Source organism: Somniosus microcephalus, chromosome 14, assembly GCF_052327205.1.
Source record: "Somniosus microcephalus isolate GS21.2 chromosome 14, FLI_Smic_1.0, whole genome shotgun sequence".
NCBI classification, from domain to species: domain Eukaryota; kingdom Metazoa; phylum Chordata; class Chondrichthyes; order Squaliformes; family Somniosidae; genus Somniosus; species Somniosus microcephalus.
This window is the reverse complement of record NC_141000.1, coordinates 17,607,445-17,624,309: the sequence shown is the minus strand read 5'-3', so window position 1 is coordinate 17,624,309 and position 16,865 is coordinate 17,607,445. Positions and strand designations below refer to the sequence as shown.

General features: G+C 46.5%; 1 protein-coding gene across 3 annotated transcripts in view; it reads right to left on the bottom strand.

Annotated features, from left to right (window-relative positions):
- Positions 1 to 16,865, bottom strand: part of map3k15 (mitogen-activated protein kinase kinase kinase 15) — a 272,382-nt gene that overhangs the window by 29,002 nt on the left and 226,515 nt on the right. For all 3 annotated transcript variants that reach the window (XM_086006303.1, XM_086006302.1, XM_086006304.1), the window contains 7 exons: positions 16,098 to 16,234; positions 15,186 to 15,291; positions 10,924 to 11,081; positions 10,385 to 10,568; positions 6,518 to 6,695; positions 5,437 to 5,611; positions 2,587 to 2,772 (listed from right to left, as the gene is read on the bottom strand). In XM_086006303.1, the coding sequence (XP_085862429.1) occupies positions 2,587 to 2,772; positions 5,437 to 5,611; positions 6,518 to 6,695; positions 10,385 to 10,568; positions 10,924 to 11,081; positions 15,186 to 15,291; positions 16,098 to 16,234 (1,124 nt within the window). The remainder of the gene's footprint in view (positions 1 to 2,586; positions 2,773 to 5,436; positions 5,612 to 6,517; positions 6,696 to 10,384; positions 10,569 to 10,923; positions 11,082 to 15,185; positions 15,292 to 16,097; positions 16,235 to 16,865) is intronic.

Here is a 16,865-nt window from a genome sequence, read left to right as displayed (position 1 = left end):
GCTGACGATACAAAGCTAGGTGGGAAAGTAAGCTGTGAGGAGAACATAAAGAGCCTGTAAAGGGATATAGACAGGTTAAGTGAGTGGGCAATAAGGTGGCAGATGGAGTATAATGTGAGGAAATGTGAGGTTACTCACTTTGGTAGGAAGAATAGAAAAACAGAATATTTTTTAAATGGTCCGAAACTATCAAATGTTGGTGCTCAGAGGGATTTGGGTGTCCTTGTACACGAAACACAGAAAGTTAACATGCAGGTACAGCAAGCAATAAGGAAGGCAAATGTTATGTTGGTCTTTATTACAAGGGGGTTGGAGTATAAGAGTAAAGAAGTCTTGCTGCAATTGTACAGGGCTTTGGTGAGACCTGGAGTACTGTGCACAGTTTTAGTCTCCGTACCTGAGGAAGGACATACTTGCCTTGGAGGTGCAACGAAGGTTCACTAGATTGATTCCTGGGATGAGAGGGCTGTCCTATGAGGAGAGGTTGTGTAGAATGGGCCGATACTCTCTGGAGTTTAGAAGAATAAGAGGTGATCTCATTGAAACATACAAGATTCTGAGAAGGCTTGACAGGGTAGATGCTGAGAGGCTGTTTCCCCTGGCTGGAGAGCCTAGAATTAGGGGGCATAGTCTCAGGATAAGGGGTCGGCCATTTAGGACTGAGATGAGGAGAAATTTCTTCACTCAGAGGGTTGTGAATCTTTAGAATGATCTACCCCATAGGGCTGTGGTGCTCAGCCATTGTGTATATTCAAGGCTGATTGATAGACATTTGGGGCTGGATTTTACCAGCCCTGAGGAGGTGGGTCTGCTGGGAAAGTCAAAAAGAATGGGAGCGGGTCCCGAACCCACTCCCAACCCGCCTCCAACCAATCTTCCCGGGAGTCGGGTCCCCAATTTGCGCAGAGACCCGACGCCTAGCGGCGGGAAGAGGATTATAGCCACTTAACTGCCTGTTAACAGGTAGTTAACAGGCAGTTAAGAGGCTTTTTCCAATTTTTAGACTTCTGCTGTGGGCTTCCCGATGTTGAGGAGCCCTGCCAGGGTAAGTGAGGCATGCTGTGGGTCTGTTGTTATGTTGGTGTATAGATGACAGCTGCAGAAGTGGTGTGAAGGATGCAGTGGGACACTGGTGAATATCAGAGGTAAGTAAATATTGGGAAAGTCATTTTATTATGTTTAGATTTTTATGTAGGTGACAAGCTTTGAAGTGTTTGTGTGGCCTCACCTCATTGGGAGAAGTGACAGATCGCTTCTGTACCCTCACCTGCAGCTGCCATCTGTTTCATCCTAAGGAGCGAGTCACTGGAATGTCTGGGTGCAAGGGCTCACCTGTGTACAGTGATTGTCAGTGTTTGACAGCACCTCAATGCTGTCAAACACTGTCAAATCATCTATCAAAAAATCTATGGATCATGTGCCTTTAAGAAAACCGGCAGATGAAGCGTCATCAACTGACATCATCTGACACCGGCTTTCCCTTAGTTGGCCAGCAAGCCCGCAGGGCGGGCTTAACAAGGCCAATCAGGGGAAAATACCATCTATGCATCGGACGTCGCTGGGGGCGGGACTAGAACCCGGAAGACAGCAGTCCTGCCCCCAATACGTCTCGGTGAGTAAAATCCAGCCCTTGGACTCTAAGGGAATCAAGGGATATGGGGGTCGGGCGGGAATGTGGAGTTGAGGTCAAATATCAGCCATGATCTTACTGAATAGTGGAGCAAGCTCGACGGGCCGTATGGCCTACTCCTGCTCCTATTTCTTATTTTCTTATGTTCTTATGTTTAGAGTTGCTATAATCACTACTAGCAGACATGCATGATTCCTTCCTCTTAAATCATTATGTTTTGCTCTCACCCTTCACTGGCTCAAAATAAAATGAGTTCATTACCAACCTACAAAGAGTTTCTTGCTACCAAGCGCTTCTCTTTGTCTCTTTAATTTCTGTTGCTTTATTCACCAAGGACACTTGTATCTCACCTTATTTCTGAGTTTTTACTGCCTTTTTCTGAGCCTTTCTCGCATCTCGCTTTTTCCTGTTCTTATTTAGTTTTGATCACCTGTACCTGTTTCCTTTGCTTCTTTTATTGACATGATGAAGGTTACTTCAGCTGCTCCTGCTGTGTTTTCTGCTCTTTGATCAAGTAGCTCCAATCTGACTCTACCACAACCTCTTGTATGTACCTCACAGCCTCTGCTCATCTCCTTCCTTGACCAGATCAGTAGGAAGTGGTGAAAATCACCCACCTATTACTGCCCTGAACTGAAGCTGCTTTGCTGGATTTTCAGTGCATCAAGGTCCACATCCAGAAACCGTCTCTGCTTGTTTGTCTATTCCCTGCTTCACTTACACTTCAAACAGAAAGGTCTGTCCAATTTCGGCTAACCATCTTACATTTGGATGTTAGGCCTTCCACTCTCAGCACTATATAATCAATTAAGCTTTCAGTCAACCCCATTTGATGAGCACTAGCTCAGCTTACGACTATTCTTTTGGTGCCAGTGGGTGTCACAAATTACCAGTTGGTTCTGAGTAGAACAATTTGAACCTTACTGTTGACATTATTCCATTGTCTGAGAACTTACCGCATCCTGGAACCCAAACAAAACCAACTGAAACTGGTTTATGGAGATACTATCAAAATCCAAGTCCAGTTTGAGTTTGGAGATGGTGTTGGCCATCACTCTCCGCTCTGGGGAGCGAATGAAATCCCGTAAAATACCAATAATCTGCTTTATGTGGTCAACTGACAGCTTAAGCTCCTCATGACCCTACAAAATAAAGCAAGTATTATATGTATGTGAAAAACTGGTGGGGAGTGAAGAACAACTAATAATTGAGTAAATAAAAGTAAAACACAATACAGGATATCTGTGATTTTTTTAAAATTCATTCACAGGATGTGGGCATCACTGGCAAGGCCAGCATTTATTGCCCATCCCTAATTGCCCTTGAGAAGGTTGCTAGGCCATTTCAGAGGGCAGTTAAGAGTCAACCACATTGCTGTGGGTCTGGAGTCACATATAGGCCAGACCAGGTAAGGACAGTAGATTTCCTTCTCAATGGACATTAGTGAACCAGATGTTTTTTTTTTACAACAATCTAGTAGTGTCATGGTCACCATCAATGCTACTAGCTTTTTATTCCAGATTTATTTAATTGATTTTAAATTCCACAGCTGCCGTTGTAGGATTTGAACTACGCTGGATCATTAGTCCAGGCCTCTGGATTACTAGTCTAGTAACATAACCACTATGCTACCATACCCAATTATAGAGATGTATAGTATAATTTTAGTGAAGACACAGTAATGAAAATCAGATATGGTGGACTGAGGTTAGACACTGGTCTTTCACTTCTTAGAATTGGGTTCAAATTCAACCCAAACTGATTGCATGTGAGGGTTCTACATGAAATGAGTTCAGGCAGTCTCAACCCAGATCCTATTGGGTGTGATTCCAATGGGCAATTTTACACAGAATTGGTGTAGCAGGAAATAGAACAATGGCCCGGAATTTGCGGTCAGTGGTGAAGCAAAGGCGTTCGCCGCTGGCCCCGAAGAAAGCCGCTGACAAAGATCTCGCAAACTCTGTGGCGAGAAGGTTGCCTTTCTCGACACCTAAGTGAGATCGGTGTAGAATAGTGGGGCATCCCTGCTAGACCAAGTCTGTGTAAAACTGCCAACCAGGAGCGGCTGCTGTGATGTAAAGACAATGGCCTAGAAATTCATTAAGGCGCTGCCAGCTTTGCGCCCAGTTAACGCCTAAAGGGTGATTTTGCGCCAAAAATGTGTTTGCGCAGATATTCAGCGCAGCGGTATTGGCGGCGGTAGCCGTTAGCGCTGCGCCGGCACCGATGACGTCATCGGTGTGCGCAGTGCCCCGGTTCCGCCCCGAAACCGCGCCGATCCCCATATTTAGTTGCGGCCACCTCCTCCGAAGCGGCCGCAAACAGCGACCAGAAAACGGGGCCGTCCTGCTGCCTTAGTGGGGCGCTTTAAAGCGGAAGGTGCGGCCGGCCGCTTTTGCGGCGGCCGCCTGCCCGCACCTCCTTCCCCGGCCTCCTCCACCCCCCCCCCCGCGGCATTGCCGGCTGCTTTCCGCGAGCCCGGCACTTCTCCGTGGTGCCAGGCTCATTTGCCGGCACTATCCAGCGGCGAACTCCCCGTTGCAGGCAGCTCCCCCTTAAAAGAAGGAGGAGGCCTGCAGTACCGCAGCCTGCCGCTGCGCAGCGCCTGGCGCAGCGGCGCCAAGAGCTCTGATATTCAGTGTCAGCGCACCAAGCGGAGGCGGGCACACCCTGGTATAGCGCCCGCTTCCGAATTGGGGCGCTAACAATGAATATCTGATGATCGCTATAGGCTTCCCGCCCAGCGCTAACTTTTGGGCGCTAGCCAGCTGGCGGGGCCATAGTGAATTTCTAGGCCAATCTGTCTAAGCAGCCAATCACGATGCAGAATTCTCACTGACATGGAACCAGGAAGTGAAGAAGCTGCTTTTATTCAGACGTGTTAAGAATGTTAGAGAGAGCAAAACAAAGACTGGGGCTCTCACATGGGGAAAAGGTAAACCTGAAATAAATATGAACAAACTTTTAAAAAGTATATCATTTTTTTTTAAGTTTCTTAAAGATTGTACTTTTCATCATTATGGAGAAACTTGACACGCCACAAAATGAAAATGAGCTTTCCAGGACTGTAACGTTTGTTTAGCAGTCAATACGCTGTTAAAGCCCCAGTTACACATAATCCAACAAGGAATAACATTTAATGGGGTATTTAACAACGATATTACTGCAGAAAAGCCCAAGCTTTTGTCAGTTTCACTGATTTCATTGATTACACTGATTGCTGGCTATGGTGTGGTGGGGGGGGGGGGGGAGCGTGTGGTGGAGGGTCCACAGCACAGCCAGTGTCGGAGCAGTGAATGACTGACCACAACTTCAGGATTTCCACGTTTAGATGCGTATGCGCTACATCCTGAAGTTGGGGTCAGTTTCAAAGGGGTAATAACGGCGAATGCTGTTAGTTCGCTGTTATTACCCACCGCAAATTCCAGGCCATAGTGTTGTTGGTGTGGGTGTTTGGGGAAGAGCAGAGGAAGCTTTGCTATGCACCTAACCATTCTGTTTCTGATATGGGAATGCTTGATGTGGACACCAGGTAGCCAAAATGGAAAAGTGCTCCAATCATCAGCACTGACATCGCTCATCGCAATCAGCATAATTAATATAAAAAAAAAAGAAATTCTGCCTATTTGACTCAACTGGTTAACATCAGGAGTTACTGTCATGGCAGTGATTTTCTGAACCTCACTAAAATAGGCAAAAATATTTCAAGCAATCATCACAGGGGAAGATATTATCTGTTGTACCATGTGTAACGGAACTGTAAACCCATTTATACAGTCACAGGGAGTGTGGAAGAGCCCACTTACCTGTGTCAGACTTTCCAACAGGTTGGAAACAACCTGATCTTGGTCAGCATTCAGGATTTTATGGAGAATGGATCTGCGCTCACTGTCTTTCTTCAGCAGGAAGAGGCCAGTGTCTATCTCATCAGAAGAAACTGGACTATTTCCATCTTCAGCGGATGAAGACTCATCAGGGATACTGTGTCATTGAACAGTGACAGGGTTAAAGAATCATCATCAACAAAACAGTACATGTTGGGAATATCGTCATCTATTAATTCTCAATTTTGCATTTATCTGATTCTGACTGATGAGGCATCCAGCAATGTTGGATCTGCATGTATCCATTCCCAAATGGAGGTCATGCCAAAGATCAAGCTCGTCAACAACAATTTGTATTTATAGGGCACCTTTAACATAGTAAAATGTCCTAAGGCACTTCACAGGCGAGAAATCAGACAAAAATTGACACCGAGCCAAAGGACAGATGTCCAAACGCTTGGTCAAAGAGGCAATGTTTTAAACAGCATCTTAAAGGTGGAGAGAGAGGTAGAGAGGTGAAGAGGTCTAGGGAAGGAATTCCAGAGCTTAGGGCCTAGAGGGCTGATGGCACGGCCGCCAATGGTGAGGTGAAGGAAGTGGGGAAGAGGACAGATTTGGCAAGTTGATAGTCTGGCACTGGGCGAACAAAAATAACCAACTTCAAGCATTCTCACCAGAGCCAGGGGAGAGCCACTAATAAATCCTGGTGACCTTCCCAAACTAGAAGTGTGTGTCAGTAACTTGTTTCACAATAATAATTGTGAACATAAGAATCAGGAGTAGGCCGTACGGCCCCTCGAGCCTGCTCCGAAATTGTCAAAAACAAGCACCACCTGTCGTTAAGCAACAATTGCACCATTTAATCTCACAGGGCAATTTTTATAATATTCATCTTTCATTTTATTAAAAATTGGGTGACAATAATTGTAACGGAAGATGTCATCGGGCATGCCATGATGTAATGTGGCCATTTGCATCACTTTGCCACCACGATATTAAACGGTAGAAAATCGGAGCAGGAAGCGGAGCGTCTTAAACAGAACAGAAAATCTTTTTTTTTTACCTCAGTAAAGAAGACCTTAAAACTCTGATCAGATTTTCTGAATTTGGTCTCCCATTTTTCTCGAAGAACACGTCGTGCTTTGAATCGGAGTCTGGTGACACTGATCCATGGTCACTTCCACTGCTGCCCACGTTTTCGCTCTGGGCCGCGATAGGAAGAGATATGGTTCGACTGTACGCTAGAAAGCAAACGAGAGAAAAAGTATTGGCCTTCATTATGTTACCATTTCTCTTGAATTTCTTTAGAGCAGTTTTCTTTTAAGCTCTCTTGACCGGAGCATAGATTAGATAATCGGGTTACAGAGGTCAGTATGCCTGGTTCCCGGTACTCAGCATGCCTAAGTTGCAGCGCTCTCGATTTTGAGACCATTAATCTTAATTGATGGAAAATCAGGAACACAGAGGGGGAGAAATTGAGTATAGCCCTGTTTGGGGTGCCAGCCTCGCCAGGGTGCTAAAAGTAGCGCCCCGGAAACATTCGCGCCCCCGCACCGGAAATTGAGTGGTTGCGCCCCAAAGGGAAGCGCAGCGCTACTGGAGGCGCCCTGCATCCCTCTTGGGGCGCTGCGAGTGAATATCGTGGCGCAACGTGCCGCAGTGCCACACGCTGCGGCATGTCACGCTGCGGTATTGCAGGCCTTCCTCCCCTTCTTAAAGGGGAGGGGCCTTGTGCAGCATGATCTGGGGCCCAGCTGGGCCCCCGAGGATCGGGAGTGCAGGCAAAAGAGCCTGGCACTGAGGAGAAGTGCCGGGCTCTTGGAGCACAGCCGGCACTCCGCGGCGGGGGGGTGGTGGTGGGGGGGTTCAGGAGGTCGGAGACGGGAGTGCAGGCAGGTGCTGGCAGGCGGCCAACAACAAAAATGGCCGCCCCGCACCTCGCCTTTAATTTGCGCCTCCCCAGCCGCAGGTACGCCACCCTGACCCTGTTGGACATAGCGTCTGGCGGTAAATCAGGGGGCGCTGCCGAATATCTCGGCCGGGGCGTCAGCGGGACGCTGTGCACACTGATTACATCATCGGCACCGGCGCAGTGCTAACGGTTAGCGCCACCACTAACGTCCCGCAGAATTTAGCAGGAGGCATGGGCAGTGCCGCGCCCGGGCGCGAGTTGGCTTGTGACCCACTTAGCGCCCTCTTAAGGCGTTAACGGGTGGCGCAACCAACTGAATTTCTCCCCCAGAGAATTACATGCCCAATTTTAGGATCTGCACTCCCATCGAGTGAGAATCTCTGCGGAAAGTAAAGTCTCACAATTTTGGGACTTCAGATTTAACTTCACTATTTTTGTGAATCTAAGTTCATCTTAAAGGGAGATTTTTTAATCTCACACTCCCAGTCTTGCATTCCAGGAGCACCTATTGGGAATATGTGTGCACGCTGTACATGATTATTAGACCATTTCTTCTGTGTGCCCTAATTTCTGATGTGTATCATGAGTGGGTAAGGTTCCCTCTTGGAGGCATGAAGTCAGAAGATTACCTCTTCTATTTGTTCTTTTGGTGTTTTTGTGTGCTCATCAAGATGAAGGGCGTCAGTGCTAGGAAGTTCAATACTTTCTCAGTTTTGGCATTCATTGTCAGCAGCAAGTATTCACACAATAGGTACAGCACAGCCCTTTTGCACTGAGTGTACCAGTACAGTACTGTGTGTACTTGTGCAAATGGCAAGTACTCACTTCTACTGGCTGCTCACACCAATACACGGGTGGGTGAAAGTGACCGTCTTAAGGCTTCCCACTTGCTTGTACCATTGGCCCAATGCATGTTTGGTCTGTCACTCACATTGCCATCAGTATTCCTATTCCACTTTCATCTGATTTGAAAAAAGCTGGTGAATGATTTCCTTCCCATACTCTTCCTCAAATCAGGAATTCGTGTTAGAGTAGGGTTCCGTGGATAGCAGAGCCTTGATCGAGTGGAAAAGTATCAGGTGTGAGCCTGCATAGCAACTGCCAACTATGGACGAGGCTTCACAGCCAAGCCTGGTCCTTGCAGTCATCCAACATCCACAAATGCGTACTCCTACCAGGGGTCACAGGGTCATGGTGAGGAGTAGGAACCCTGATCAAACTTTTCCTTCTGCAACTCAAGGACGTGGCCCTGGCTGAGATCAGCTACCTCAGTACAGAAAGGGACTGAACCAGGGGCTTTCCACATCGGTATGGTTTAGTTCAACACCATTTAGGCACATTTGCCACTGAACCATTGGGGTGGTATCTATCTGCTCTTTCCAATCAGTAGAGCAAAATGGGAGGTAGCACAAGCTTTTAAAACTAGGTGAGTAAATGCGTCCACTTTACACCTCAACTATTAGATTCTATCTACTCTGTCCCATCCTTTCATAATTTTAACACTTCTATCATGTCGCCTCGTGACCTACGTTGTTTTAATGACAAAAATACCCGATTTCTTTGTACAGGTAGACTATCCTTTATCCGAAAACCTCGGGACCAGCCGTGTTTCGGTTTTCGGAAAATTTCGGATTTCAGAAGGTATTTTATAAGACTGGGAAATTTGTCGGGGGTGGGGGTTGGCGGGGGGTCGGGGTCGGCGGGGGGGTCGGCGGGGGGTCAGCGGGGGTCGGGGTCGGCGGGGGGTCGGGGGTGGGGGTCGGCGGGGGTCGGCGTCGGTGGGGGGGTCGGTGGGGGGTCGGGGGTGGGGGTCGGCGGAGGTCAGGGTCGGCGGGGGGGTCGGCGGGGGGTCGGGGGTTGGGGTCGGCGGGGGTCGGCGTCGGCTGGGGGGTCGGCGGGGGGTCGGGGGTGGGGGTCGGCGGGGGTCGGGGTCGTGCGCACGACTTACGCTGAACGAAAAAACTTTCGGTTTTTAGAGGTTTTCGGTTTTCGGAAGTTCGGATAAAGGATAGTCTACCTGTACTTGTATTTCCTAATATCAGGCAGCATCTGAACAAATCTGCATTCTGCCCTCTCTATAGCCTTAATATCCTTCACATAGTGTGGAGATTAATACTGCACACAGTGCACTAACTGAGGTCTTACTATAGACTCATCGTAACCTCTTGACTTTTATATTACATACCTCGTGATAAAATCGAGAATTCCATTGGCCTTTTGTTTTTACGGCCTTATCAACCCGCGGTTCTGCCTTTACTGTCCTGTGAACCTGTACTCCCAAATCCTTACGCTCTTCCACAGCACCAAGCCTGCTTCCATTCAGAGTATAATTACTACTGTTCTTTTCTAACCAAAATGCATCACCTCACACTTACTGACATTAAATTCCATCTGCCATTTTTATGCCCATTCTCCCATTTTATCAATATCCCTTTGGTCTTCTAAAGAATTAACTGTACTCCCTATTTTGATATCATCTGTAAATTTCAAGGCCACTCCCTCTCGGCCTATATCCCAATCATTGATGTACACAGTGAACATGTGGCCCCAAAACGGAACCCTATGAAACACTGCTATCTAACTCTAACCCCTCTGAAAAACTGCCCTTAAATCCTACTCTCTGCTTTCTTCTAACCAATTTTTAATCCAGTTTGCTATCCTCCACCTAGTTCCATGCATCATAATCTTCTCTAGTAATCTCCCGTGTGGTACCTTGTACTTTACAAGCCCTCATTGCCAGTGGGACATTTCACCTGCTAGGATTGCCTATAGGAAATCTGAACGTGTGCTGCCCACTTTTTTCCAACTATTATGGTCAGAAAATCAGAGGCAATGCGTGCTCGAATTTTCAACATGTGCTGCCAGTGGGCAAGGCTCTATACCTGCAGCATGGATGGATAAACTGACGTTGCTTGTGCCCAGTCTATATATTATGTGGAAGCCCCTATTTAATTATATAAACACAGTATTGCCTTCTCCAAAGGACACTGGATCTTTGACTATTTGTACATGTCTCACCACTGTGCTTGAAGGCAATTTTATTCTTCTTGCCCCTATTAGTCTTCCTGAGGAAGGGGTCTTTGAGCAGCTCCGCAGCCACGGCTCGCTTACAGGGATCAGGCTCAAAGCAACGAAGAATAAAGGACTTTGCGTCTGCCGGCATAGATTCTGGGATTTCGGGATGGATTTTAAACATTCCGACCTGTTGAAGAAGCCCATCTTAGCTAAACAGGTAATCATCAAAACAGAACAAGCCTTCAAGGAGAGTGTCACATTCAGGTACAATCACCCCTCATTAATCACACTATCTGTACTACACTTTAAAGGTGGGGATATGGACATAATAGAAGATATAGAAAACTTTATTGAACCTAAATCATCCTGTTTTTCATTTCAAGTTTTTGTTACTGACTTCACGGAAATATGGCCATTGTTTATTATTAAACTCTACCCAGTTTTCCCTTTTCATACTAAGGTTTGAGATAGAAATACATGTGATCCTTTAGCAATAAGGGTGTGCTTTGTAACAGCAAAGAGAGAATTGAGAGCAATCTTACCTTAAACATGGCTACTTGGGGCTCCCCTAATTCATAGAATGGTGGCTTCCCTGTTGCCATTTCAATAACAGTACAGCCCAAAGACCAAATATCAGCTGGGGCACCATAGCCTCGAGGACCCTTGTCTATAATCTCAGGAGCCATATATTGTAATGTTCCTAAAGGTGGTTTGAATTAGACAAAGAAGCAAATTAAGAAAAAAAAGCTCCATAGTCAATCATATACAAATTCTTTTGTCTCATTTTAGAAGTTGTAGAATACTAAAGAAAAAAGAAAGACTGGTATTTCTATAGCGCCTTTCACGACCACCGAACGTCCCAAAGCGCTTTACAGCCAATGAAGTACTTTTGAAGTGTGGTCACTGTTGTAATGTGGGAAACGCGGCAGCCAATTTGTGCACAACAAGCTCCCATAAACAGCAATGTGATAATGACCAGATAATCTGTTTTTGTTATGTTGATTGAGGGATAAACATTGGCCAGGACATGAGGAGAACTCCCCTGCTCGTCTTCGAAATGCAATGTTTTAGGGTAGGTTTAGCGTTGACGGTGGCAAGCAGGGGGCAGCTCTAGGGGGGAAGAAGGGAAAATTACCAGGCAAATCACCAGCTTGAGAGACAGTCAGAAAACTGGGGATGGATTATCACCCCCACCTTCCGTGGTTGATTGTGAGAAAAAGATGAAAATAAACAGAAAAGGTGAAGAAATAAATTAAATAACCAGAATGCACTTGATATATAATAATAATACAACTAAACTGAGAACAAATTTAAATTTTAAATAAGCTGTAAACAGAGAGGGGGAAGGTAGATCTTGACTTTGGGTACTAGTGGAAAACAGGTGATAGTGAGTCGGCAGTCTGTTTTACATCTCGCCTGATTTCTATTTCCATTGGCGTCCTTGGGCCTCATCATAATAATTAGGGTGAGCTGCCATCGCCATTCAGGCGCCACAAGGTAGCTCGCTTCTTGGGGCCTTTCCAATTTTGCCCTGCGCCGAGGCCCACAGCTAAGTCCGGGGGGGGGGGGGGTAAGAGGCATCAGGAGAGGAGCAAGGGTGGACCAGCAGTGGCCCGTAGTTCTTTTGTGGAGTCACGAGGATCACTTCAAAATATATTAAAATGTTCAAAGCAATTGCTCGCCATTCCACAGACAGATGTTATATCATTTGAGCTCTACTGAAACACAACAGGAAGTTTTCTGCTTTGATGTTACACGTTGAGAACTTGCGCACTCGAGCTGGTGATTTTCCACCATTAGTTTTAATGGATAGAAGCTTATTGCTGATGTGTGCAATTTGCCAATATGCTGTGAGTTCCAAAGCAGAAAATCGGCCCTTTGATTCCAGTTGTGATTGACACTATTAAAGAGGCTTTACATAGAAATATAGGCCTAGAAATTCGGTGGGCTACGTCACCAGTTAGCGCCCAAAGAGGCCACTTAGTGGGTTTAGCGCCACTGGCCACGCCTCCCGTGAAATTTAGCGGGGCGCTAATGGCGGTGCTAGCCGTTAGCACTGCGCCGCCACCGATGACGTCATCGGTGTGCGCAGCGCCCCGCTACCACCCCGATCGCGAAATTTGGTAGCGCCACCTGCTATAACGCCGGTCGCAATTTGCGACCGGTTCAGGGGGGCCTACCTGCAGCGGTAGAGGCGCTGAGGTGCGGGGCGACCATTTTTTTGCTGGCCGCCTGCCAGCACCTCTTCGCGCAGCCATCCCCGGCCTCCTGAGACCGCCCCCCCACCCCGCGTTGTGCTGGCTGTCTCCCAAGAGCCCGGCACTTCTCCTCGGTGCCGGGATCTTTTGCCAGCACTCGCGATCTTAGAATCTTAGATCGCGCTGCAGCAGGCCCCTCCCCTTTAAGAAGGGGAGGAAGGCCTGCAGTACCGCAGCGCGCCGTGCCGCAGCGTGTGGCGCTGCGACACGTTGCGCTGCGAACTTCAGTTGCAGCGCCCCAAGATCGATGCGGGCGCCTCGAGTAGCGCCGCACTTCCGTTTGGGGCGCTCAAACTGAATATCCGGCTGGCGCTCGCAACTCCTTCCGGGGCGGTATTTCCGGCGCCCGAATTTCTAAGCCATAGAAACATAGAAGATAGGAGCAGGAGTAGGCCATTCGGCCCCTCGAGCCTGCTCCGCCATTTAATGATATCATGGCTGATCATCCAAATTCAGTACCCTGTCCCTGCTTTCTCCCCATATCCCTTGATCCCTTTAGCCTTAAGAAATATATCCAACTCCTTCTTGAATATATTTAATGAATTGGCCTCAACTGCCCTGTGTGGCAGACAATTCCACAGGTTCACCACTCTCTGGCTGAAGAAATTCCTCCTCATCTCAGTCCTAAATGGCTTACCCCTTATCCTTAGACTGTGACCCCTGGTTCTCGACTCCCCCGCCATCAGGAACATCCTTCCTACATCTAGTCTGTCTAGTCCTGTTAGAATTTTATAAGTTTCAATGAGATCCCCTCTCATTCTTCTAAACTCTAGCGAATATAAGCCTAATCGACCCAATCTCTCCTCATATGTCATTCCTGCCATCCCAGGTATCAGTCTGGTGAATCTTCGCTGCACTCTCTCCATGGCAAGAACATCCTTCCTCAGATAAGGCGACCAAAACTGCACACAATACTTACGGTGTGGTCTCACCAAGGCCCTGTACAACTGCAGCAAGACATCCTTGCTCCTGTACTCAAATCCTCTTGCTATGAAGGCCAACATATCATTTGCCTTCTTAACCGCTTGCTGCACCTGCATGCTTACCTTCAGCGACTGGTGCACAAGGACACCCCGGTCTCGTTGCACTTCCCCTTTTCCCAATCTATTGTCATTTAGATAATAATCTGTCTTCCTGTTTTTGTCACCGAAGTGGATAACCTCGCATTTATCCACATTATATTGCATTTGCCATGCACCTGCCCAATCACCCAAGCTGTCCAAATCGTACTGGAGTTTCTCTGCATCCTCCTCACAGCACACACGCCCACCCAGCTTTGTGTCATCTGCAAACTTGGAGATATTACATCTAGTTCCCCTCGTCTAGATCATTTATATAGATTGTGAATAGCTGGGGTCCTAGCACCAATCCCTGCGGTACCCCACTAGTCACTGCCTGCCACTCGGAAATAGACCCGTTTATTCCAACTCTTTCCTTCCTGTCTGCCATCCAGTTCTCTATCCAAGACAGTACCTTACCCCCAATCCCATTTACCTTCCTGAAGGATTGAAATAAAGAAAAAGTTGTATTTCTATTGCACTTTTCATGATCTCTGGACATCCCAAAGCACTTTACAGTCAATTAAGTACTTTTGAAGTGTAGTCACTGTTGTAATATAGGAAACATGGCAGCCAATTTGCTCACAGCAAGCTCCCACAAACAGCAATGTGATAATGACCAGATCATTTGTTTCACTAATGGTGATTGAGGGATAAATATTGGCCAAGACACTGGGGAGAACTCCTTCTTCTAAATACCGCCATGGGATCTTTTATGTCCACCTGAGAGAGCAGACAGGGCCTTGGTTTAACGTTTCATCCAAACAGTGCAGCACTCCCTCAGTACTGAAGTGGGAGTGTCAGCCTAGATTTTTGTGCTCAAATCCCTGGAGCGGGGCTTTTACACACTTTTTAACTTTCTGACTCAAAGGTGAGATTGCTACCACTGAGCCACAGCTGAAAGGTAGAGATTATATGCTTCCCCAAAAAGAAAGTGGCAAAGAAGTGTTGGGCTAGTTGTTTCCAGGCTACTGTCATGGATCTTTCAGCCACTTCTTCAGGGTTTGCATTGGTGGTGCCTGGGAGCAGAGCATCCACCTGTGCCACCTGATGTAGGATAAGGGGAAAAACACCATTATAGTCAGCAAACACTAGTCTGGCAGGACTATCATGAGTTGGCAATATGGTAAATTAACTATGGCTTCAACCATTTTTATATTTGCTTTGGAAATGATCTTAGTAATGAAATTGGTGAATCTCATACATTTCTGTGGAGTTACTTCTTCCCTTGGGACCTTTATTAGGCCCTGAATGGAACTCATGCCAGCATTCGGCTCGCAACAGTCCCGTTAGACCGAACAAAGGCATATAGCTAGACTGGCCTAGGAATTTTCCAGACATGCCGGGGAAGGGGGCGGATTATTCGTCCACTCCTCCCAAAGACTGGAATTTGGGATGTAAATGGAACAAGCCAGAAACCCGGAAACCTCTCCATCGCCCAGAATTTTGAGGCCTAAGAATATAAGCCCTTCGGGTCTGTCCCCTTACCAGCAAACGTTTCAGTGCAAAGGTTCACTCCTGCCAACTGTTTGGACGTTCCAAAGTCTGAGATCTTCACCACGCCACTGTACGTGTTTACAAGAACGTTGTCTCCCTGAAATTAAAAAGATCTTCACAATGACAAAAATAATCTGAAGAAAATAAGGGAGGACCTGGTAGCCAGTTTACGAGCCAAAGGGGAATTAGATACTCTTTTATTGCAGTCCTGTGCAAAAGAAATGATCAATGATATTTAAGTATCAGATATTAAGATCATAGCAACATAGGAAAAGGAGTAGGCCATTCAGCCCTTCAAGCCTGCTCCACCATTCAGTCACGTGATGGCTGACCTGTACCTCAACTTCATTTGCCCACCTTAGCTCCATATCACCTTGATCCCTTACCTAACAAAAAACTATTTGACCCGAGTCTTGAAAGCTCCAATTGTCCCCCAGCATCCACTGCCTTTGGGGCAGAGAATTCCAGAATTCTACTACGAGATCAATTGCTAAGCAACCATCTTAAGCCAATCAACTCTATGCACCTTCCATATAAAAATGGTACGTACGGCAGAAATAAATTTCTTTTAAATCTTTTATGGAAATTAAATAAAATATATACAGAGTAAGACTTTATACAGGATCTCATTTCTTACTTAAAACAGTTGGATTATCTAAGACTGTTGTGTTGGTGATGTTATAATGAGAACAATACTGTTTATCTGTTTATATTCTGGTGCCTTCAAAATAGCTTAGCTTGGGGCATGTGCATCTCTGAAGGACATTTCAAGCATGCTAGAATGTAATATCCCCGATGACCCATCTTTTGCCCAGTCAGTTCTATCTTTGACTTAATTATTATCTCGTCAGTCCCATTTGAACTCAGAGTGACACTTTCTCATGCCATCTCAAATCAAGTCACCTTGATATCTCTGTGCACAATCTGGTTCTCATGAAGGTATCGTAGGCCCTCCAGTATCTGTCTGGTGTAAAACACAATGGTAGACACGTTATCTTTCAATGGACCCCACTTTGATCTGAGGAGTGCAGAAAGGCTTCCTGTAAAGAATAAAGATTACGAACAAAGGTTAATTTCTGTATTTCATTGCAGCTCACCAACTGAAATCCACATCCAAGGCCGTATGCTGAATGGTGCGATTTATTTTTCCAGAAAATCACCAGAAGCAGGAAAAATCTTTTCAGGATGTGTCCTGATAGGCCCAGGTTACGCGGCTTTGGAATCAGTACTCAAGGTCAAGCAAATCAATGCTCTTAGCCTTTCATTATATCCTCATCCTTAATATCCCTTGGCACCATATCCTGTGAGTGCTGAATGGATAAAATGGAATACACTAATATCTCCCATTGTGGACCTGCTCTGAAATTCACAGGCAACTTTAGGAATGGAAAATGTATTGATTATAATCGCTCAACCTTTGGCGGCCATGCCTTCTGTTGCCTGGGTCCCAAGCTCTGGAATTCCCTGCCTCAACCTCTCCGTCTCGCTACCTCTCTTTCCTCCTTTAAGACGCTCCTCAGAACCTGCCTCTTTGACCAAGCTTTTGGTCACCTGCCCTAATTCCTCCTTATATGGCTCGGTGTCAGATTTTTTTTTCTTATAATACTCCTGTGAAGCACCTTGGGACGTTTTACTACGTTAAAGGCGCTGTATAAATGCACGTTGTTGTTG